A 24,560-nucleotide genomic window follows, 5' to 3' on the forward strand; every position below is an offset into this window, starting at 1 on the left:
ATCTGAATATGAGATAAAGATGAAAGGAACATGACCTAAAGCTTTGGCATCAAACCTATCTTTCATCTCTGTTTAGGGAATAGAAGGTTTCTGAATTTCATATGCTCCAGTCACTCCTCAATCATTCAGTTAAATGTGAAGCAACAAATGTGCTAGATACTCCTCTAGGATACATTCCCAGTTTGTTGTCCATTCTGCTCATTAAAACTCATAAAACTCAACTCCAAGAGAAAACAGGCCCCTGTTTAAAGTTAAAGCTCTTACAGATATCCCTGGACATAAAAAGATGCTAATCTGTTTTGCTGCATTGGGATCAGCAAATGAAAAGGGGAAAAAATGTTGCAGTCCAACATGTATAAGAAATCACCCAGATGAGGGACAGAATTTTCCCACCCTGGTGACAATAGATGTTCAATGGCTGGCGACTTTCCAGAGGTACCTTCCTCCTGCCATGCCCTCTGCCCATCTTTATGGACCTGAGATTTATAGCAAATGTGATAAATTTTCACTATAAATTAGCCACCTTTTCACACTCAGAATTCCCCATTTCTACAAAATTTCTTTTTTACACAACATTGCTGTGTCTGTAGCACTAGTGAACACAGAAAGAGCCAAGTTCTTTAATTTTACAGGAATAATTAATAAAGGAACCAGTCTTTCAACCCAACTCTGCTTGCTTAGAAGACAGGTTTCTCCCAGTACACTGTCCTCTGTGCCTCGCAAAGGAAAGGTGCCTGCAAAGATAAAATGCTAATCAGACTTCTGAAATGACTGCCCAAACTGGCAAGCTAAGCTAGACCACCCTGGTGTAGTTCTCATCTTAGAGCAGGTCCTGGAAAAGAAATTGTAGTTTTAGACTGAAGTCCTAGACAAGCAGAGGTAAAATACCTGGGGAAAGTACCTGGTGGCAATTCCAACATCTCAGCAGATTAACGTAGCATTTGCCCAGAGTTCATTTGCCAGATGCATTCATTTCTGTACAAGATAACTCAGTGCAACATCAGAACATAAACACTGGGACCAAATTAATCCTTGAGGAAACTCCCACCAAAAACCAGTGGTGTAACCCAGGGCCGAATTCGTCTTCCTATTTCCAAAAAGAGAAGTCTGCCAAGGACAGCGTGGCCTAAGAGGCACACATTGCTGGCAGGCCCTCAAGTGTCGAAATAGAACCAGCATCGCTGGCCGCGTACATCCCGTCCTCTGCAGGCAAGACACAGACAAGAAAAACAATCAAGTTGTCTGGTGAAAAAAGCAGCTTCCTGGGATTGCTCTAGCCACGGTGTAATTGTGATCAATCTGCATTGGCAAGTATCAGCTTTCCATGTGTGTTTCGCCTAATGCAGGCTGCCTGTGGAGAGCAGCTCAGGCAGGCTGATGCATGCTTGTTATCGCCAGCGTAAATATCTCTGCCTTGTGTTATTGTGGCACAAAGCAGCTGGACCATTTGAAAATCATTTAAAAAGCACTATAAAATTAGGGCTCCAGTGCTCTTATTTTATGACTTTCATGAGCAGCATTGCCTAGAGAGAAATTACCCTCTTTATTTTCAAGGCTAAAGGTTCTTTTAACATTCATCAAAATCAAAGTGCACCCTTGATAACACATTGAGCTGTTACTTATCTAGTACAGACTCTTTACCTTCTGCATAATATCACATTTGAGATCTTAGTTCTTCATATACAACTCATTTCATAGTGTCTGCTGTTGTTTTCACCAAGTGAATTTGCACAGTTTCAGGAGAGGCTGGCTGATGCCCTGAAACATATTCTTTCCATAATTCCTAATTTTTTAAAAATTTCTAACACAATAGCCTGGAGTGGGTTTGTTACTGATCCTCCTATAAAAATGGTTAATTACCTCTTCTGACAATGGGTTTGTACAGACCAATTATGCACTGTAAGCAAAAGATTTTCAAGGGCATAAATAATACTTGGGTGCATAACCTGATAGACTCCCCTTTCTCCCTTTGAAAAATCTCTCTCCCATATATATATATATATATATATAAAGTATTTGATAATTATACTTTTTTCCATTCTTGTTTTCACAGACACCTTCTTTACCAAACTCAGGAAAACGGTGAGTGAACCAAAGCAGCATGACAAAATTCAAACAGTACAAAGGGAAAGGCATTCTTCTTAGAAATAAAAAAGAAGCGCAGCCGTATCCACCATACATAAGTTCAAATCTGAAGGGTTTAGGAAGAGACACTGCATGAAATCTTCAGCCACAGAGATTGCGAGTGGGGAATGGTGGGGCCCTGCACATCCTCTGTCCTGCAGCTCAGGCAAACCACTGTTTTCCTCTGTGTTGTTTAACCTGCCTCAGGTTTCAGTAAGACACTGGTTACCTTATTATCCAGACATCAAATACAGACTGAAGAGAAACATTTTGAAAGTCATAACCTTAAGTCTTTGGCCCTCTTTGACCAGGATTTTGTCTTTATTTCCTCTGGGGGTAGCAGGCTGCAATCCTGCGTCAAAAGGTGGCACGCTTTCGTATCCTGCAAGGGCGGCTTGTTGGTGCTAATAGATGCTGCTGTGAAAGCACTCGTAGCCACATAGAGGAGCTGTAAAGTCAAGATGCTGCAGCATCCTGCATGGAGGAAATGTAACTGGCCAGAAGGCAGGCTGTGTGTGTGTGAAGAGAGCCTCGCCACCATGCAGCACCTCTGCTAGCAGATGGAGTTTGAATTTTTAACCACCAAGGTCTTGCCTGGTGCCACCCAGTTTGTGGTTCATCAACAGGATACTTAAGCTAACAGAGGAATGAGACGGAGTTATTTGGTAATCACAATTGTTTATAACTCTAGGAAGGCAGAAAAAGGGACAGGCATGGCTAGCAGAGTCTGCTGTCACCACGATAGAGAAAGTGGAACAGGCATTTAGTAAGTCAGGATAAGAAAGCACTTCAGCTCTACGGCACATTTTTCTATTCCAATGGTCAGCGAGTCAGTAGCCACTTTTCTGTGTCTGACAGTCCCAGCAACAGAGAAAAGGGCCCAACTGAGTTGACCTAGCCCTGAACTCCTGCATTTCAGACTAGTTTATCTTTTGCATTAGGACTGACCTACACAGTCTCAGCCCTTACTTTTGGCAATGGTCAAAAGTAAGCGGCAGGAGAAGAGCAGAGTTCAGTGTAGCCCTCTCAAGACCTTATCCAACACTGCAACCATGACTGTGTCCTGTTCAGGAGCTTACTGCCTTCTGAGCTGACCTGTGCGGATGCTTGTTCCCTCTCAGGTATATACATCTTGCTCAATAGAACACATATAGAAAAGTCAGGTATATACACCTCACCCAGTAGAATAGAAATAGAAGATTTCATCTACCCAGAACTTTCAAATTCTTAGACAGCCCTGAGTTTTCCTTTGTTTTCAGGATAAACCTGTGCTGAACAGTTTTCACTACTGTCTTCACTAAAAATGATAACAAATTGACATTTGAAGTTAATGCTTCAGTGCTGAAAGGGGAGGATTTTCCTCTCAAGCATGGAAGGGGAACAGATGTCTATAGAGTATTGTTTCCCCCTACACACATACCAACTAAAACCTCAACGTGTAAAGGGTATGTGCTTGCTCATCTCATGTCCAGAGCAGGATTAAGCATACCCTGGAGCTGCTTTGACCTAGATGATCAGTTGCTGGAAGCTTAGCAAAAGTACCCAGGTTGTAGGATGTCCTGGATGAGGCAGATTCAAAGTAATTTTGTGCTCTGTTAAACCTATTAAATTTCAGGAAGGTTTAATCTACTTCTGGGTAGCAGGTGAGACCCTGTAACCCAGATGTGGGCAACCAAAGGGCAAAAGAAAGCTCCTATATGCTGGCAGTGCTCTTGTGGTGTTGCCAGCAGCTGCAGAGCTTCCATCACTCACTTTCCTCACAAGATGAAGCTGATTCTGCTGCTAACTGCAGAACCAAGATGGGAAAAAAAAGTCATTTTACCAAAAGAAGCAATATAAGAAGCAATACCTTAAAAAGCCAAGTAGGATCAGCATCGTGAGGGGGAAGGTGGTGAGGGCACCGCGGTCTGTGTTAGCATCATCTCATGGGGCAAGGGTGTTCCTGCCCAGGTGATGGGCGTCCATATCATCAGTTGATTTTCCTCATCATAACAACAGTTGAAAGTGTCTTTAAACATTTTTCTTTTGCTTCTTCACTTTTGCTCCCTTGTCATCCTCCTCCTTGCTGCCACTGTAAAAAGAACCTTGGTTCATAGTGACAAATGTATTCCGAGCATGGCAGGCAGATGCTGGGTGTTTGGTGCCCATGTTATATAATTTGCTATTTAGTAATGGATATTGTGGACATCTCATTCATAAAACAGGTAGAAAAGGTGGCAAGGCTGGTTAGACGTGAAGGTCAATGATTCTCCATCAGCCCAGAGCAGAGTCTAGGGGAAAACAGCGTAAGAAACAGGACAACTATAGAGTGATTCTTCCCCTGCCTATCTTCCAGATTTTGGCCTTCAATACATTGGCTACTTCCTAAACTTCATAATGCTTTTAATGGCTGCAGACTGGACAGAAGGGCTGGTCCTAGTACAAAGCTCCCTAACTGACACCTCGCCCCAACAAGCACCCTGCCTCCATCTGCTGCAGGGAGGCTAGCTCAGGCTGTGAGGGAGAAGAGAGGAGGAAGGGTGAAGGACAGCTGAGCCAGCTGTTGCTGGTGGGTGGGCCTGCTGCTGAGGGGTCTCCAGCATGGCTGCCAGGGCCATGAGGCTTTGTCCCCTCCTCAGATGAACTGCAAATCTGCTGGTAGCTTTCCTCGAAGCCTCATTCTGACCTGAGTTGAAGGTCAGGCAGCAGCAGGCTTTACTCTGTGCTTCCCGGCTCCATGTGGCGGGATCACCTGGCGGGAGGGGACAGCATGACCGGGGTCAGGACCCCACCGCTGGGACCCCACTGCTGGGAGCCCCAGGGTCTGTGTGGTGCTGCTGTCTGGAAATAACTCCTATGGGTTAGTAAGTGCCTGGGAATTTCCACTGACGCCCAATAAGCTTTGCAAGTTTTCTTCATCTTTCTTCTGTCTTTTAGAAGGATGCAAGGGAAGCATCATTCCAGAGTGGGTAACTCAAAGCCTCCAGCAGTCTGACTGCAGTTTCCAAACCAATTTCCATTCTTGTAGAGGGTTTATTTCCTATACAAAAAATATTCAAAGTAAAAGCAGCTGGGGAGAGAATGCGAACAGCATGGACTCCTCCATTCAAGTCAGAGTCCCGCCTGCTCCTCAGAGAGGCTCTGTCCTGGCAGTGGAAATCATAGAATCCATAGAGTGGATTGGGTTAGAAGGGACCTTAAAGACCATCTATCTCCAGTGCTCCTGCCACAGGCAGGGACACCTTCCATTAGACCTGGTTGCTCAAAGCCTCATCTAACCTGGCCTTGAACACTGCCAGGGAGGGGACAGCCACAACCTCTCTCGGCAACCTGTTCCAGTGTCTCACCACTCTCACAGTAAAGAATTTCTTCCTTCTATCTAATCTGAATCTACCCTCTTTCAGTTTAAAACTGTTACACATCCTATCCCTACACTCCTTGACAAAGAGACCCTCCCCATCTTTCCTGTAGGCCCCCTTTAAGTACTGCACAGTCGCTATAAGGTCTGCTCTCTGTGAGACACATGTGACTGAAGGGTCAGTTTTCCCCTCAAGAACAGGCAGGAGAGACACTCTCAGAGGCAACCACCACTGCTCACCCAGTCCAGCAACTCAATGCAACAGGTTTTCAGTGCTCAGGCATGTTCTCCCACCCAGCCTCTCCCTTTGCATTCCCCTCTCTTCCTGAAAGCTGGAGGAGGAGATGTTTGCACTATCTTGGCTCTTTTCCTGCCATGACTGGAGCAAGTGGGAAAGGGAAGAAAAACATATTCGGAGAGAGAGAGAACAAAAGACTAAAAGAATCACCCTAGTTTTTACTTTGAGTGATTGGTGGATGTCCTGGACTGGTTTGTAGAACAGATTTTGCCAGTGGAAGAAAACCCAGGCCAACTGCACTGTGCACAGGAAAAATGAACACTGCTACAGGCTTTTCTGATATAGGATACAGTGTAGATCATTTGATGTATACACTCAGGTCAATACCAATTTAATTCATCCAGTACATTTCAAATTTTTCTTCCATCCAACAAGTGCAGTTTCTTGTGTATCGTAACAGCTCCCTTTAAATGCCATTCATGAGTATACTGTGCATTTTTTAATCATTCAAGATTGCTTTCTTCTGCCATCTTCTGGCAACATGAAAAATCACAGCGTTTCAGTAACAGCAGTGTTGCTGTGCTGGCCTAAGGCAAAGGTTGTCAGTAAAGACAGTGTATAATTATATCGGCATATTTGGAAAAAATATAGCCCTTTTTGCATAGTTGAAAGCTTGCCTAATTCTTCCAGCTCTACCAGTTGATCTAGTAGCTGGTTAGTAGCTGGTTTAGTAGCTGGTCTTGTTGATCTTCAGTGGTTATCCCGGAGCAAAATGTCTGATTTGTAGATCTTGCGTTTCTTGAATGTCTGTAACAGAAAAAGAGAGTTGCATAACATGTGAGACTTCACCATTTTATAATAGGACTTCATCAAGTATACCCTAAATATTTTGAAAAGAGTCATTTTTGCCAGTTTTGATCTCAGTTTTGCTCCTTGACAAAAGACATCTATGACACCACAGGAAGATCTTGTCTGATAGGCATGTAAAGCTTTTCCTTCTACTGCAACAACTATTTCTGTCTGATCTCTCAATGTAAACACCACAAATCATGCCAAAACACCTTGCATTATTTGCTTAAGTCTAAACCAAAACATTTTCTGTATTTTGTTAAAAACCTATATAAGATTTCTGTAAGACTAAATTTTGGTTCCTGAGGCTTTTGTCTGTTTTCCTGCAATCACACAGAGGTTTTTTGTAAATGACTACTTGTGATCCCCACTCTCCTGTCACAATAGCATTTTCCACATAGTTGTGCTAAAAATATGAAAATTATATATAATCATTAAAAAAAGAAAAAATTTAAAAGGAGAAAATGCCGATATTTCCCCTTAAAATAAACTCAAAATTCAGAGCCAATAAGAAAAACTACTCACAAAATTCCAGCCTGCAAAGAGAACATAAATAAAAGCTGTTCAAAGCTTTGTTCATTTTCAATAGCACCAGCAAAAATGACTGCTTGGGATGCCAGGCATTGGAGAGAAAGGATGTTAATGCTATTTATAGCTCACGGGTGGCTCCCATTACCATTGTACCTGAGAAGCTTGCAGTCCTTAATGTATTCCTGCTCACAGCAACTTTCTCAAGCAAAGGACAGCCTTCCGAGGGCTGTGCTTGAGGCACTGAGGTTTGCTTTGGGAAAATGGACTGTTACATTTGCAGTCTGTTCCCAAACTGTCTATTATAAACCGCCTGCAGCAGACACAACCTCCTGCAAGGCTGCACTCCCTGCTTGACTCTGCCTCCTGGGAGCCATGAAGCTGATGCTTTGCTGGAGGCTCTTCTTCCCTCCATCACCCTGCCAGCTTTGGCATCGATCTATAGTCCACACCAAGCCTCAGCAGGGAACAGCATCAGAAAAACAACAACATAAAACCTGACAAGATAATGGCAAGACCCTTCAAAAACTTGCTGACACATAATAATCTTTGCTACTGCCCTGCCTGACCAACTGCAAGACAGGTGGCATCAGCGTGGTATCTGGGGAGTGGGGCAGCACTGCACTGCTGGCTGCTTGCAGAGACAGCACTGCAAGGCCTGGCAGGGAAACTCCTTCTCACCAGCCAGCAAATGGCAGGGCAAGCTCTCCCAGTGACCCTGGGACTGGACATTCCATAGAGGAGCAACCATGTCCCTCCTGCCCTTGGCCCCTCATCCATCACAGCCCAGAGAGGTGGCTGCACACACTGCTTTACCCACACTCCCTGACTAGGCAGCTCCCTGGTTCACTCTCATTTACCTGGCCCCAATACCTGGGAGGAGCAACAGGAAAACCACCCCCAGTTTTATTTCTTCAAATTCAAGATACAGAATTAAGAGCAAATATTCATCAGACACATACTCAAATGTTTGCAAGAGAAAGTAAACCCCAGTTCTAGGTCTTAATATCTCCTCTTGGTAGTTTTCATGTACCTCATCAGTGGTCAATTCCTTTGTGACATGACCCTACTTAAAAGATGACTTAATCAAAAACCAAATAATCATTTTAAAGCCAGCAATTAAAAAAAATCTAAAGAAAAAACATTCCACCCTGCCCCAACAAAGCTGACAGCGTCCCTTAAGCTCTATGAAGTGCCTGGAAAAGCTTAAGTGCCAGAATAGATCTTCCACTGTAGAGTTTTGAATCTTTTTGCTCTTGATTGCACTCCAACGAGTTTGTACAGCTTTATCAACCTTAGAAAAAGGTGTCTTTTTGTATGTACCCTTTCAAGCAAGGCAAGGCAAGGAGAGCACTTCACTGCTTACGTTAAAAGAGCAGGGAAAGACAGACAGCTCAAAGATATCCCTGCCAAACAACTGAGGAATATCAAAATCCCTTTATTCGTGCCTTCAGATCTTCTGAAATCTTGCAAGCTTGACAGCATTGTCAATTTTGTATTGACAGCAGCAGTCAGACAAAAATAATTTGAGGAGTAAATCAAGGAGAAGACACCCCCCCGTTCCTTAATTGTCACACAAATCCATACTGCCTGCAGAAGGGCAAGTGCGTTGGAGTCCCTTTTAATAGCAATATATTAACATCCTTGTTTGTCTTCCCTGAAGTTTACAAGGCATCCCACTCCCCGCCTCAGAGTCTGGTCTCTTTGACATCATTCGTACGAGAACTGCCCATAATTTACACCTATTGACAGCCTGTGACACTGATGAAATCTCAGCACAGCGTTAGCTGTGACAGCACTCACTGAACTGTTATCAATATCAAGGTCACTTTGTTTTTCTTGCTCTCACTGGAGCTACTCTGCCCTCAGGGCACAGGCTGCCCAAGGAAACATGCTGTCTAAGCTCCTCACAAGCCACAGCCTCTCTGCTCCATTACTGGCGTTATATAAGATTAGAGTGAAGTTTCTGCTATTAGGAGCGGTTAGCTGCATGGTGATTGTGTGCTCTCCTGATTATAGCACATAGCACAGTTATGGCTGCTAGCAGCAGGACTTAAAACTACAGCTATTTTAATTCAGGGAGAAGCATCAGTGTAGTTGAGATGTGTCAAGAAACCCAGTAGTTTCAGGGGGGTTTAATTCCTAGCTGTGGTACCCTGGACAGGAATGCCCCAGAAGAGAATTAAAGGGGAAAGCATCACTGTAGGTTTGACAGATCTCCACAGATGAGTCGGAAATTATGGTAGGAGCCTCTGGAGGGCAGCGCTGTCTTGCTGGGTATGGTGCACTGAATAGCTCAGAGATGCCAGCTGCTAAGGTAATACTTCTTTATTTTTATTTTTATTTTTTAATCTCCTTTGAATCTGAAAGCTGCAGATGTAAAAGCTGTGATCCTGCCACAGCCATGGCCTGACACTGCAAGCAGGACTCCCCATTTTTCCACCCACCACCTCCATTTTTCAAGCATCCTTTCCTGCAGCATTAACCCTGTATGGGCAGGTGCCTCTTCCTGGGCTTCGTGGCTCTTAAATGGGAGGGCTGGAGGAGGCGGGGGGGCTGGGGGCTGGAGACAACACAGAGGTTCTCCCCCCTTGGAAAAATAGGGCCTTGGGAAAATACGCACATTGATAAAATATGTTGCGCTGCAAAAGAAAGGAAATGCTCTCCAGGAGCACTTGCATGAGCTAACAATAACATCCTCTCCCCAAAAACCAGCAGGGCACAGGTGAGGCTCCTTCCATGAACCTGAATCCTGTAGCAGGGCCATGAGCCTGGCTGAGCAAGCTGTGCTCCTCCTGGAGGCTTGCCTCGTCCAAGGACAAGGGTGGCTGTGTGAGCTGGGATGGGCTGTGGGAAGGAGCTGTGTGAGAGCAAGCAGTGGGAGGCCTCACTGGGGCTCCCTACCTCACTCAGGAGCCTATCTGAGCTGAGACACTTGGGCTTCAGCTCCACCAGCGTCACCTCACAGCTCTGTCCGTGCCTGGCCATGCACCCCCTTGACCTGCCTTAGCACTGTGGGCTCTCCCGGCTATCTGAATCCCTGGCTGAAGCTGGTCGCCCTCACCTGCCCTGCCATCCCACTGCTCCCACTCCTGAAACAGCCTTGTGTGTCCCTGCCATCCCCAGGTGCATGCAGCTCCTGTGGGGCCGCAGCAGGCTGTCTCTGCTCTGCAGCAGACCCTCCAGCCCCACAGGCAGCCCTGCACGGGCATGGGAGGGCTCACTGAGCTTTTTGCTCTCCAGCCCAGTGCAGGCTCCTCACAAAGCAGAAGTTGGTACCTTCCACCTCAGTTTGGAGGAGTCAGAGGGCCCCATCATAAACGTACAAGGCCAGACGTGAACAGAGGTGTCAGGAGGGAGACCAAGCAGTGAAGAGGTGTGAAGACTCAAATTTTCTCCCACCCAGTAAAACACGCCTGCCAGCATAGGGCGAAGGGCATCTGCGAGCTGAGCTGAGGGTTTAGCTGTGGAGGAGGCTTGCAGGGCTGCTCCCGCTCCTTCCCCACACTGTGGTTAAAGAGAGGGCTGTATTTTCCAGAGCCCTCAATCTGGCATCTTTCCCAGGTAGTAAATTCTCTTAAAAACCGAACCAAACAGAGCTTTACTTGTACATTCTGCTTTTCTCTTCACTCTGGAATAATGGCAATGGCATTAATACAGTGCTGCATTGAACATGTACCCACACTGAGGCCAAGGGACCGATTCTGGCTTCCATTATTCAGGGGCACTGCCTCTGGTGAGGCAGATCAGGCTTTAAACAGCGAGCAGGAGCAATGAACTTCTACTGTTCCCCGCTGTTTGAATGTGGGCAAAATAAAAGGCCATAATATATGATGCAGTCAGCCAAGAAAGCAATATTGCTCTGCCATGTGCACAGTCTACACCGAGACAAGTCCAGGATCTCATTTCTAAATTCCCATAGGTGCCTCATTTAAACCATCAGCCATAACCTGCTTCTCATTTTCAATACCACTTGGTATTAGAGCTGCAGTGAACTGCTGGTGAGAGATTCTAATTCCTGCAAACAAGCCCCTGTAGGTTTGCAAGGAAAACAGAGAGTTCCCCTCTCGGTTGCCTGCTAGGTTCCCATCTGGCTGTTTTAACTTTGCTATTGCTTTTAAATGTGCCTGTTTCTGCACACGAGGCTTTCAGCTCTACCTCAAGAGACTCCTGGGTTCTCTTAGCGTCGGATTCTGGCCAAAATGTAGAGACACAGATTGGGTCTTCTTAACAAAAAGGAAGATCAGAATTCACATTACAGTATCTGAAAGATTAATTCCACTTACATGATCATTTCCCTGTGAACCACACTTCTTTCCATCTGGATTTTTCCATCAGGGGGACAAAGAGCTGTAGTGTTAAGCACTACCTGAGAGAAAAGAGCAAGGAGTGTAAAAGATGAGTGCAGAGATGCTTGCTGAGAGAAAAAAGAAGCAAAAACAGAATAGAGAGCAATTTCACATGCATTGAGAAACTTTTATTTTATTTTTTTTTCCCACATAAATTATATTCTGATCTCATGCTTTGGTATTTTGAACCATTTAGTTTGTCAGACTTTGATTCAGGAATTAGGATATTTGGCTGCACAAGCTTTCTGTATCATGTTATTGTTATCTAGTGTTTGCATTATTTTAGTAACCACAGCCAAAATTAGTGCCCTGTTGTGCCCAAGGCTATCAATAATCTCATGTAAGACCTTGTTATTGAGAGACACCTGTCCCTATATGGGTTACTCTCATAATCACAAGCAGAGCTGTGCCAGCTAGGAAGGTGCTAGCAAAAGGGATAGAGGAAAGATGACTTGGGGTCCAACTAATGCCTTGCCATAGAATCCTCCTGGGAGCTTCAACAGCTATTTAATCTCTCTACAGCCCAGTTCAGTCTTTAGGAGTCAAGGTAACAACGTGACAAAATGGCAAGAGGCTTTCTCCCTGTTGTAGATGTGAAAATGAGGGCTAGGTGAGTAAATGGCTGCTCAGTTAGTGTTCATTTTTAGTTAGACAAAACATGTTTTTCTCAACCAGGAACAAGCCACTTTTACTTTAGCATTGCATAAAATCTGTTAAAATATTAAAACAAGACAATGCTAATTTTTTTAAAATAACAAAATGAACTATTTCAAATCTACAATAATGGAGTGCTTGTGTTTTTTCCAGAACTTTGCTAAGTTTTCTTTGACTGAAATCTGCAAATGCAACACAAATCCGTTAAATGCTTTAGCCAATTCAAATCAGTGGGGGTTGTGCGTTTTTTTCTTCTCCTTGCCAAAAAAATCTTCAGTAGAAAACGGCAATTGTTCCCAGTGTAGAAAAAGAAAAAGAAAAGCCTTGCAGACTGTAGTACTCAAGTGACCAGATAATATCAGGGAGATACAAAGCTCTCAGTGAAGTTGTTGTAAAGGAGGTCCTGTAATGACCACGTCCCTCGGGAGCTGCACCCAGCTGCATGTAAGCAGGGTGTGGAGTCACACCCAGCCCTCCCTGGGTGCTCCCTGAAGCTCCGCAGTGTCGGCCCTGCAGCCTGTGTCTCCGGGGTGGCTCTTGTGTCCCCCAGGGAAATCCAAGCCTCCACAGCTCAGATACTGAGCCAACCAGGCACCAGCCAACTGGGGTGTGCCCCAGTGCTCTGGGTGTGTGGGAACTGATGCATAATCAAAACAGTTTTAAAGCTTGTGCTACCTTATATTCTCCTGGGGAAGCAAGGAGGTTAACACATCTGGATTGCCCTTAAAACATCTATGTAGTCTCAAATGTCTCCTATAGGTAGAAGGCTATTTTTGGTTGCTGTTGTTTTTAACTAGAAAAGAAAAAAAAAAAAAGGGGGGGGGTGGGGTGTAAGAGAAAGAAAGAATCTAATGAGATGGTCTTTAGGTACTTTCAGGCTACAGTTTAAAAGAAAAGTAATCCTATCCAACTGCATGGTCTAGATCTCTGCAGAAAACATTAGGGACTTTGTAAGACAGAATTATTTTTTTTTCCAGTTACAGGGGCTCCTGCCCTCCTGCTCTCACTGGCTGTTTCCAACAAGAGCAGCTTCTGGGAGCCACCCAGAGGGAGAAGCTTAGAGAAATGAAATCAGTGGCAACACTTTGCTAGCTTTGCCGTATCTTAAAGTAGTAGCGGGGGGGGAGGAACCCTCAGCAAAGTCCCTGGTCTTCAATTAAAAAATTCATATTACTTTCCTCATTAGTCCAATCATCTGGTATAGCTATTTCCAAGCTTACCCCAAAGCCCCCGCAGAGCAATTCAATTTCAAGGCCAGTGCAGCGCAGGGCAGAGCGATATGCTTGGGAGGAGCTATGCTTTGTGTTCACACGAGGAGCTCACTCATCTGGTGTTAGTCATGTGAAGCAAATGATGCTGACACACTTTTTGGAAAGAGCATTGCTGTATGAAAGGAACCTCTGTTGCAAAATACCTCCCTGACTGCAAAGGCTGGAGTTGCCTGCTAAATTTCACCAGCACCAAACAAGCTCAATTCTTGGAGAACCTCCGCAAAGTTGGGTCTTGAACAAGAGGCCTTGCAATGTAATTCTCTCTACTAATCATCACCATTAGTGTAACTAGCTGACAGGCTACAACAGAAGTTTAAAGCAGTGGGGACTAGGAGAACTGAAAGTTTAGTATCCATCTGCTTACCTCCGTAACTTCAGCCATTAAACCATCTGCAGCAACTGAGAATCATCCACACTCCTTGACAATGAGCCTGTGGTCTTATGGATCTCCTGATGTAGAAGCTGTATTATCTTTTTCTTGATTTCATTTTACTGCTTCAGCTTAATGTTCTGTGTTGGTGAAAGTACAGACAGGTCATCATGACAGTGCTGGCAGTAGCTCTTGAGCACAGTGCATGACTTTTGCAAGGCAGTAAAACCTGTAGGGCAATGCTCAATATCCTTTTTTCTGTGCTATTCTTCATGCTAATCTGTGCTGGGATTACACAACATACTCTTTTACCAAAGCTCTATGTGTTACATTATCTGCCCTGAAAAATTTGTTGGCTTTTATCCCTATATTCCTCTACTTCCCTGCAGTTCTTGTCCTTCATCATTAAAAGTAAAATCAGTCAGCTTCTTTTCCATTTCTCCCATCATTTTTATTGTGCTTTTCATATTTTGCTTATTAAGTAGTTACCCTAAGGAGACTTCATTTTTATTGGAACATACAAAAAGCTACAACTGCTCTTAACATTTGTGGGGAGGAGGAAGAGGGAGAAGGGAGCAGGTGAAGCAAATTTTAGGCTGAGGTCACAGAAATATGTGTGATGTGTTCAACAATATGTCTTGCATCATTTCACTTCTTTTCTCATAAGCAACAAGATATTATCCCTTGCTTTCTGATTATTCTCCAAATCAGCCTACACTGTTACAAATAATGTACTTGGATGTTTGGACAAAGTTGTTGTTGTTGCTTTAAGAGCAACATCTAACATCTATCTGGTTGCTGCTGTTGTAGGGCAGGGGACAGATGAGATGACTTCCGAAGGTCCCATCTGCACATGTTTTCTAGAATTGCTGAGAAAATAAACCCAAACTCTAGATTTAGGCATTCAGGCATTAGAGTGAAAGCTGGTGCCACATCAGAATAAACACCAAGCCACTCTACTTTGGGAAGAGTTCTAGTGTGCCTCTCACATTCTTTATGGATTTAACAGCAAACAACCAAATGAAGGTCATCAGTGTTCTCTGGCAGTGAGAACAACAATTCAGGATAATGAGAACCTGGCAGGAGAAATGATTCTAAGGTCTCAGAGAAGGGACTGCTTGGATATCTTTGAACTCTTGCTCTCAGCTGAGCTCTGCTTCAGGCTGGACTGTCTGGCCCAAGCTTCCTGGGTCTAAACCAGCAAACAACTTTGCAAAAGGGATGCCCATATTCCAATGCATGATCCATGAGGGAGCAAAACAGTCCTAGATGGGATTCTTAACAGGGCAACCAGGCCAGAACTTTCAGCTCTATAATTTCCCCAAATTCACATGCTCTTTCTTCTCACATCCCAGGTAAGTACTCTACCTCTCAGATGAGAGAAACAGCCTCTCTCTGGAGGCAAGTAGCTACCACATTGTTTATACAAAGTAGAACAGCTCCCAGAGGAGAGACTGAGAGAGACAGACTCAAGTGTACAGTATAGCTGAGTGTTCAGGGGTATTCAACAGAGAGACAGAAAAAACTAGTTCAAATTCTCTCCATTTCTATCTATATACATACAGACATATATATAGATATGTATATATGCATGTGAAAATCCATTCATATGTATACATGCATGTAGGTGTATTTATGTGTTTAAATACATCTCTATAAATGAAAGAAAACTATGCAGATACATTTTATATATGTATACACATACACTATATGACTGTGTCTTACATACACACACAGCCAAAGATTTCCACCTTGGCCCTAGAAGCTTTGTAAGTGTAAGTCAGTCCAATGATTCATTCTTTCAAATACTTTCAGTTTTAACTAACCAGAATCAAGTGTGCACAAACACTTTGGTAACCCTCCAACATAAAGTACTGGAGCTTTCTTGCATGCACTCAACAGTGCTATAGTAACAGAAATAATACCTGCACCTGCGAGGTTCAGCTAGTGCTGGTTTGGGTGGCACAGGATGTTCTTTTTCAACAGTGTTACTTGACAAGAAATTACATCATATCGTGGTATGCTGCTGCTTTCTCAGGGGATGAATTACATGCCTGTAGAGTCCTACCACAGAATCAGTCCTGCTCTCTGGATGCTTTTAGCAACAACTGCAGGCCCTGCTGCACACACTAGTTATAATAATGGAGGGTAATGAACAGGACTACTTTCTAGGAAATATTATTTCTGTATGAAAGTTTCCTCTTAATTCATTTCAGAAAAGCTGTCTCTGATACAGCCTGAGTGCGTGCAAGAGAGGAGCATGATGCCTCACACCAGAGACTCTCCATCTCCGACTAGCAGTGCAGGGAGCAGAGCTTCCTATGAAACACCAGCACTATCAGACCTCCAGCGGCTCTTTTGGTTCAGAGGAGGGTCTGATAATCATGTGGACCAAGTCTGGCCAAATATTTACCTGGGAGATGCGTAAGAACATATGGTCCTATCATTACGCTGTTACTGGTCCCTGGGAGGAGGAAGAAGGGGTGCAGTACACTGGGGAGCAGCTTTTGGGTCTGCAGGAATGTTTTGCGATACAGGCTTCCAAAACTGATAACATAAGGAGTTTGTATGTCACGGAAAACATGACATACAAAATGGTGACTTGCTCATAGCGTGTCTGAGTTGGGTTTTCTATAATCTGTGAACCATAGAGGATTTGGCAGGGGAAGAATTATTTGCATTCTAGACAAAAGTCCTTAAAGAACCCACTCCAAATCGGTGTCAACTCTGAGATGCATTATCTGGCCTGGAAACTGTGCTCTAAGTCAGCAAACAGGAGCACCCTAGCCCTCACACTCAGATAGGAGTAGCAGAATCAACAGCCAAATTGGGGAGGACTCAAATGAACAATACAATAGGGACTTTGCCAGTCCACATCCAAACTTTCTTTCAAAGATGGTAAAACTGAAAATATCAAACAGGAATTTTCATGCAAATACCTTATTCTTGTGACCACTTCTATTTACTGCCATTTCCTTCTATTTCGACTACTGCAGATTACATAGATCATCAGTTCATTTTTCCTAACCCCTCCTCCTCATGAATACATCAAAGATCACAGTTTGGTGGAATAACTTCAGTCCGAGTTTATGGTGGGAAGCAGGGAGAACCTGGCTGGTGTGCATGATGCAGCTGCTTCATGTCCAATCCAGGAACGAGGTGCTGCTGCATCTGTGGGGGTTCTCGCCCTTGCAACCCATGCATACTATGAATGAGAGATTAGCTCTAGAACTTGGTAAACAACTATTTATAGGAAAATCTTGACCACTTTATATAGTAAACCATGTTCCCAGGGATTAACTGCTGGGAGGCATTTGCTTAACTAACAGTATCCCACCAGCAAGCCTGTGTTCTTGCTGCTCCCCACACCACCATATCACATTTTTCATGTGCAGAGCACTGTGGGCTTCTAGAAATGTGCTACTCTGTAAGCAAGCTGCAGTTCCTGCATCCCTCCCTAGCAGGAGCAGGCACTAACTTTAAAACCATGCTATTTTAGCAGAACGTTAGGAGTGTTGCCAATGAGCCCTTCATGTCTTTCAACAGGTGGGCTGCTAGGAGCAAAACTACTCTTCAAAGCCTCAACATTACTCATATCCTTAATGCAGCAGATGGGCCATATAGCATCAACACAGGAGCCAAATATTACGAAGATCTGCAAATAGAGTACTACGGAGTAGAAGCATTTGATGATCCGTCATTTGATTTAAGTATCTTCTTTTACGATGCTGCCAATTTCATAGGCAAAGCCTTAAACACTTCAGGAGGTAAGAGGGAGGCAAAGAGAAGTTTTGGGAGGAAGTTTCAGCACAAGCCAAATGACTTCTCCTTGCAGTAACAGGCAGCCAGAAAAGCTCAGATTCAGCATACAGTTCGAGACGACACATGCAGAACCGCCGCATCAAGGATGGGAGAAGGGGGTCTATGCCATGTGCTGCAGGGAAGGTGGCCGTGGCCAGGTCCCTGGGAGCCAGGGAAGGCTGGCAGCCCCAAGCCCCGTGTGGTGGGAGGAAGGGCCAACTCCAGGAGCAGAGTGAGAGGGGAGGGCAGAGGCTCTGGCACTACGGGTGCTCCCTCATGGGTCCTCCCTGCGGGAATTGGCAGGATCTGTGTGCCTTCACATGCACCTCGCACCCGCTGCACCCCAGCATGGGCTCCAGCCCGGTGATCCTGCCCGGTGTACCACAGCCCTGCTCCCGATCCCAATGCACTCAGCTGGGAGCAGTGGCACTTCAGCTCTGGCTTAAATGCTTCACATGCTTAAGTGCTTCACAGAACTGGAGCTTTATTCAGACTGTCTATTAAGCTAGAGAAGCAGCAGAAGTTAATGAACTAAGTCGAAAACTACGAGCCTGACCCACAGCCTGCTGAATTTTTGTCAGCAGAGTTTGGATTATGGCCTAGTTATAATTTCCATTTGTTCCAGAGTTTGCTCCGACTCTGACTGGCTGCAAGATCTGCTGCTTTCACTGGAGTGCTTTATTAAATCCCTAGTTATAGCTCACAGTGGGCTGCTGAGATACAGTAAATTATGAGTCCATTTTTACAGGCAGACTATCCTACAGAGTTTATGAGACTTGTCAGTGATCACAGTGAGGGCTGGGCCAAAATTTTCTGCCAAAACTGTTGGGTTTTTTTTCCACAGAAAACTATACTAACAAGTTTAGTCACAGAAAGCTTCTCCTTCCACAGAAAATTTCAACTATTTTAATCTGAAGCCTAAATTAGATGCAGGAGGTCAGTATGAAATACTGCCTTGCTGGAGATTTATGGCATTATCTTATAATAGCCCTCCCTGAAAACATGAGTATCAGCTAATTGTCATCATTGTTTTCTGAACTTGTTTCTAGTAGTTTTAGTCTTCCCTGTGTTTTTCTCACTTCAGAAATGCTAAATTCCGCTCACCTTGCTGTGCCTCTTTTTTTCTGCAGGTAAGGTGTTTGTTCATTGTGCCATGGGGGTGAGCCGCTCAGCATCTTTAGTGCTTGCCTTTTTAATGATCCATGAAAACATGACACTCGTGGATGCTCTGAAAACAGTGAGTGCTCACAGAGACATCTGCCCAAATTCAGGGTTCCTCAGCCAGCTCCGGGACTTGGACATTAAACTAAACGAAGAGCGGAGAGGAACCAGAGCATCTGCTACCAAAGAGCTGTAAAAGAGTATCACTGAAAGAGAGGAAAAAATGTTATTTGAGTTTCTTGTATCTCTCTTAAATTAATTGCATTTGTAAACTAGGGACACAATTTTATGATACACTAGAATGCATGTTATTACTAAAAGTAGATTTTACTTGATCTTTCCATTTTGCAAAGCCCTCCTAGATTATATTTACGATTGGTTATATATTGTATCATTCACTCTCCACCTTAAAACATTGCTCTTTGCTGGTTTAAAAAAAAAAAAAAAAGATATCAGGTTCCACTTCAGAAATAGCTGTGTTTCAGCAACTAGTGAAGCTCGTATCATTTTATGAAGTGTTAGGCTATTTGAGGTGAAAGATGCCATATTATTTATGCTACAATAATGGTTAGAAGTTTTCTTACAAACCAGCCCCCCATCCCCTTGCTCCCTGTATCTAAAATGGTTTCTATTTTGAGACTTGAATCTGGCACTGGTTAGTTCTTGCTTTTACAATTGGTGGAGCCCCTGAGTTGGGGGTAAGAGCCTGTTTAAAGGCAGAACAGCTGGGAAACAACACAAGCCACTCTTTAAGAAATTATTCCAGGTCTCTCTACAGTGTTTTCCCTTTGACTGTTCATTAGATTTAGGGGTTTTTTTTCTTCCATGAAAATACCTTTGTTTGAGAGGGCATTCAAATATTGTTCTTCTTCCCTAATAAAATTTATCCAGGAGATGCTGTGGAAAATGCTTCTGAAGAGGAAGGTGGGGTCCCAGCTGAGGCTCCAAACAGCTGCATGGGCAGCAGGAGCAGGAAAACATTTGACAACAAAGTTCTATGTATCTCAAACTTGTCTGACAGTTTAACGTTATAAAACATGGGATTTTCTTTCTCAAAAATAAAGGTCATTAACATTGCAACATCGTGTTCTGTGGCATTTGCTTTTGTGAGGGGACCCAAGTGAAAACTGATGGGACACAGGAATGGCAAAGGAGGTGCTGACAGGCATCAAGCTTTCATCTTTGTGTCTCTGGGCCACCATAAGAGCACTCAATAGCTACTGTCATCTGATGGATCAGTGCTGCCTGGAAACTATGTGAAGCACATCTGGCTCTTGGCTCCCAGCAGACAAACATTGGCAGCACTCGGGGAAGCCAGCTCGAGGATGGCAGTTGTTTGCATTCCTAGTACCAAACTCAGGAATGCAGAGGCATGAATACTCCCCACCATGTGAGATGGCTACGCAAGAACAGCACAGCAACAAGGGAAAACATTCCATGCCATTCCCAGTACTATCCACAAAGCAGATTTCTGCCTTCAGGGCAGACAACTCAGCACCTTTTATAATGCTCTTTGGTGATATCTACATCTGCTATGTGGCCAGGCCACAGGATCAAGAGCACACAAAGCTGAGCATTTGCAATTGAGGATGTGACCCCCACACAGAGGGCATCTCAGAGGGGTTTTGCAGTGGACTAATCCATGGATTGGACATCCCTGAGCAGCAGGAGAGTAGTGCTGGAGTGCTTCTTTGCTTTCGTTCCCTGCATAAGGAAATTTGCCCACGAGCTCTGGGGTTGCTCTGTAAGGTCAACAAAACCACAGCAAGTAGCAACGGTCAGCTTAAAAGTACGCTTCTGACCAAAATCGAAATTTAACATGCATGTCTCTGTCACCAGTTGACTCTAACAAACTGATTTCAAGGTACAGAACGAGTAGGGGAAAAAAACCAGTGGATCTGGCTATTAGGGAAGGCCCCAGCCCCAAGCACAGTTCCGTTATGCTTCCCACCGATAGGAAAACTCTCGCTGCCTTTAGCAGCAGCGGGACCGAGGCTCGCCAGCCATTTTCGGCCGCGGAGCCAAGGGCACAGCTGAAGATGCGTTCGCTGGGGGTGCGAGCACCTGCAAATTAAACTCGTTTCACGAGATAAAAACTTACAGGTTGGTGCAACTGGAAAACCCGCACCTTACTCGGGCGGTACGTGGCTGCAAACGCTGCTAAACGACACACACAGTGCAATGTAGGACGCGCGGCTCCCCCCGCCGGGCCCCCGCACCCGGGCCCGGCCCCGCCGCCTCCCGCCGCGCCAGGTGGCGCCGCCAGATGGCGCCGTCGGCCCGTCGGCGCGGGCGGCGGGGCGGGGCCGCGCGGGGCGGGGCGGGGCCGCTGCCCGGCCGCCCCCGGGCCCCCACTCCGTACCGGCCCTTTTGTTCCGAATTCGGGTCAAAGCCCGCGGGAAGCGGAGCAGCCGGTGCCCGGGGGTGGGCGCTGTGCTTGGGAGCGCGCCCGCCCTCTGCCGCCCGGGAGGCTGGGGCACAGACGTCGCCCCCAGGGTAGAACTCGACCCCCGCACCGTGCGCAGGGCTGGGGCAAGGCCCAGCCACCCCCCCGACGCCTGCTGCGGGCATGAACCGCAACTGCCCACCAACGCGGGTGGGCCGGGGTGAGCCCGGTCGCCCCCAGCCGCTCACACCCGGGGTAAACCGCAGCCGCGTGGCTAGGAAGCGCCCACGGCAAAGCTCGGGGTCTGGGTGAGCCCCCCGCGGGCCGCCGCCCTGCGCGCTCAGGTGCCAAGCCAGGAATGGCCACCGGCGCAGCCCCCGCCGGTCACATCTGCTCACACCACCTGACCACCGGCCTCGGGCACAGCTCAGCCCCCCCGGCTGCCGCCCGCCCCTTGCCTTGCTCTGCCCGATGCTTGCAGGTCCAAAGAGGGTAGAGGATTATGGTTTAGAATTAACACAATTAAAAATAGACTTTGAATAAACACAGAGGGGCTAGAAACTGGCACATTAAGAGGAAACTAAGTGCTATTACTCAAACAAAGGTAATCCAAGACACCGCAGCGCGGGAGCTTCGACTACCAGGCAAGTACTTTTAAGCTTGTTTACAAACCAGCCAACCCCCAGTGAACTCAATACATGCACTGAGCAGCATGAATTTAACCACAGCCAGCTCCGCAAGCACTGAGACAATTGCAGGGCTAGGCCAGATTATCGTCGCTGCAGTCGTACTCAGAAAGTCTAATATTTGTGAAATTCCAGTTTGCTTTCCGGCTGGATTCCCAGGCTGAGGATCTCTCACTGAAAAAGATGCTTAAATTCAATGGGCTTGTTTTTTAAAATACCAATCTGGCTTGTATTTAAAGTTCTTACGGATCAGTCTTTAAGATAATAGCCACGAAACACTGTATCTGGGGTTCCTTCTTCCCAGCTGATGTTCACAAGAGTTGTTCCTGGGAAGGGAGAAACTGGCCAGCCAGTTACACTGGAGAAAATGTGAAACAGACTATGAATGAAATGCTGTGCAGTTCAAAAACAAAAAAATCGAAAGATTAAGAATTTTGAGAGGGGGGTGGGGGGGATTTTTTTTTATGGTTTTCTTGTTTCTCTTTCTTTTTTTAATACTAACTCTATAGTTAGTTTGAGGCTTCTAGGGATTATTTATAACTTAGATAGAATTTTCAGACAGAAATGGGATTTTTAATATCAGCAGTCTTGCTCAGAAGATTTTTATTGAGGAAATATGTTTGTATGGATGTGGAAGTCATCGGGATGCTTGGAGTAAAAGAGTACAGAAAGAGAAGACTGGGTTAAATTAATTCCTGCTAAATACCTACCATCAGACTTGCTGTCTATATGGGGAGCTGGAGACAGAACTGTACCAGGGTAAAAAGGATACTGTGTCTATTTATAGCACTGCCTTCAACACTGTAGGAATTCAAAGGAAAGCTCCAACTCAGCACACAGACTTCTCATCATCTGCTTCTGTCAAGATTAAATCAGGGCTGAGATCATTCCCTTCCTCTGCAAATCCTTGCTAGGAAGGATCTGTTTCTTTCTGCAAGTAAGGAACTACTATGGTACAAACCACTCCAGGGTTCATATGGTCTGAGATCTGGGAGCCCTTACCCAGCCAAATGTCACTTCTTTCTACTTGGTAGTTGGAGGAAGGGAAGAAAAAGAGCCTCACAAGCCTCAGCACTTTAGCAGGAAAGACTTGAAGGTGTTTCACCTGCTCTGCATTCCTCCTCCCCATACTGTCCCCAGCCCTTCTCCTTATACCAGATGCTCTGGGGTGCTTGCAAACAAAAGGGTAGTGTAGCTCCAGCACGCTCCCAGGGCCAGGCAGTAGAGAGAGGAAGAGGAACAGGGTCCTGACACATGGTCATGGTCAGTCACGGTGTCACTTACTGAGATGAGGCCCTAACCCTACGGGGGGTATGTGCCCCTCTTGCCATTGCAGGGCCACCCATCTCTGGGAAGGCGTGGGCTGCAGTAGGTGTATGGGGCACCTGTTTATCAGTAGAAATTATCTCTGATGCTAAGAGTACAAATGAGAGCAGCCTTGGAAAAGGTATTAGCGAAAACCTGACCGCCACTCTAAAAATAAGGCAGGCTCCTGAAGTTCTTTTGCTTTGCTCTACTTTTAGCATCATGGTGCCTCAGATCTTTCCTTCTCATCTTTCACCTTCCAGTGTCTCTTTAATAAGAGCTGCTCTTTCGTTCTTCACAAAGCACTACCTACTCTACTCTCTTAGTGCTCCTCTTTTGTAATTCCATTATCAAGCTGTCTGCTAGGTGGGGAGCAGAAGTTGCAGGACTTGGTGCTGCCTTTGAGGTACAGGTAATTATTACGTGCATCTGTTATTGTGGTTGCTGCCTTAACAGGTGGAAAACATGCTGTTCTCTGATAAATTTGCAGCACTCTGCTCCTGCCTTTTCTCTAAAGCCAGTTTGTGTGGTGTTCCTAAAATAATAAACACAGCCTCACTGCTGCCACAAAAAACCCTTGGTAAATATATTTTTATGGGAATGAAATATTAAAGGATTTGAACAGTTATTCACTGAAAGCAAAGTATGAGCAGTAAGGTTGGGTAAAGATTCAAAGGCTGGCTTGCTTCCTTTCCCTGGGGCACATCAAGGCTGTACTGTTTGCACTTTAGAGATGGATAGTGGGGAATTACTTAACCCAAAATGATGGAAACAATTCAGACTATAATAATATAGCATGAGAGTTTCTCACATTACATCTATTCCCCATACTGCTGGCTATATTCTGCCTTCAACTTCATATGCACAACTCTCATTGGATTCTAGAGGAACTGTATTTGAAGCCAAAATGCGTTTCATTGTCTTTCTAAAGTCTCTCTAAGTTTAGTTGCTAAATCCTGAGCTCAAGGACAAAGCTTGTCTAAACATTTTCCAGTGTCTGTCTCTGTGAGATTCCCATCTGCTGTGTTTTATTTCCAGTTTCATCTTCCTGCTTTCCTAAAAACACAAAGCAGAAACACATGTTTCCTCTGCCCTGAAGTGGAGGAATCACCAAATTTCCCAGCAGGTTCTCTCACAACATATGATGGATCCAAGTTTGTCTACAAATGCTACAAGCCCTTTGTGGAGTAGAAAGGGAGGAGACCAGAAATGTGGGCCAAGTTTCTGAGTATTATGAACACACCCCCATCCCCCCAAAGGGACTTCATATCCTGTTTCCTCTCTCCCAAAAATTTCACCTGGCTTTGGGTTTCATTAGGAGAAATACACATTGCTGGAGTTCAGGCTCTAAGTCTTTGCTTCGTGCTTCCTGCTGACACTGCAGAGACTACAAGAGCCATGAAAGCTGTGTCTGACCTGGGGGCTTCAAATTTACTACAATAGCAGAGCAAATTAAATGGAGAGCACATTAAGCGGGTTGGGAGATTGTTGTTGACCAACA

At 45.1% G+C, this 24,560-nt stretch overlaps 1 protein-coding gene across 3 annotated transcripts; it reads left to right on the plus strand.

Annotated features, from left to right (window-relative positions):
• Positions 1-1,175: 1,175 nt before the first annotated feature.
• LOC141961425 (dual specificity protein phosphatase 13B-like) lies at positions 1,176-19,762 on the plus strand. 3 transcript variants are annotated; one of them, XM_074908315.1, is made up of 6 exons: positions 1,176-1,307; positions 2,054-2,082; positions 15,937-16,144; positions 17,267-17,487; positions 18,652-18,923; positions 19,574-19,762. In XM_074908315.1, the coding sequence occupies exons 3-5, from the start codon at positions 15,981-15,983 to the stop codon at positions 18,876-18,878; spliced, it is 612 nt and encodes a 203-aa protein (XP_074764416.1). In that variant the 5' UTR covers positions 1,176-1,307; positions 2,054-2,082; positions 15,937-15,980; the 3' UTR covers positions 18,879-18,923; positions 19,574-19,762. The 3 variants fall into 3 exon arrangements, with proteins under 3 accessions (XP_074764416.1, XP_074764414.1, XP_074764415.1); XM_074908313.1 differs by having other exon boundaries at positions 18,652-18,758; XM_074908314.1 differs by having other exon boundaries at positions 18,652-19,762.
• Positions 19,763-24,560: the final 4,798 nt, after the last annotated feature.

This window comes from Athene noctua, chromosome 5 (assembly GCF_965140245.1).
Source record: "Athene noctua chromosome 5, bAthNoc1.hap1.1, whole genome shotgun sequence".
Lineage (NCBI taxonomy): Eukaryota > Metazoa > Chordata > Aves > Strigiformes > Strigidae > Athene > Athene noctua.

Coding starts and splice junctions, on each gene's coding strand:
- LOC141961425 (XM_074908313.1), top strand. CDS start 15,981: ATGATGCCTCACACCAGAGACTCTCCATCTCCGACTAGCAGTGCAGGG. Junction 16,145..17,266: donor AATATTTACCTGGGAGATGC/GTAAGAACATAT, acceptor GTCTTTCAACAG/GTGGGCTGCTAGGAGCAAAA. Junction 17,488..18,651: donor AGCCTTAAACACTTCAGGAG/GTAAGAGGGAGG, acceptor TTTTTTCTGCAG/GTAAGGTGTTTGTTCATTGT.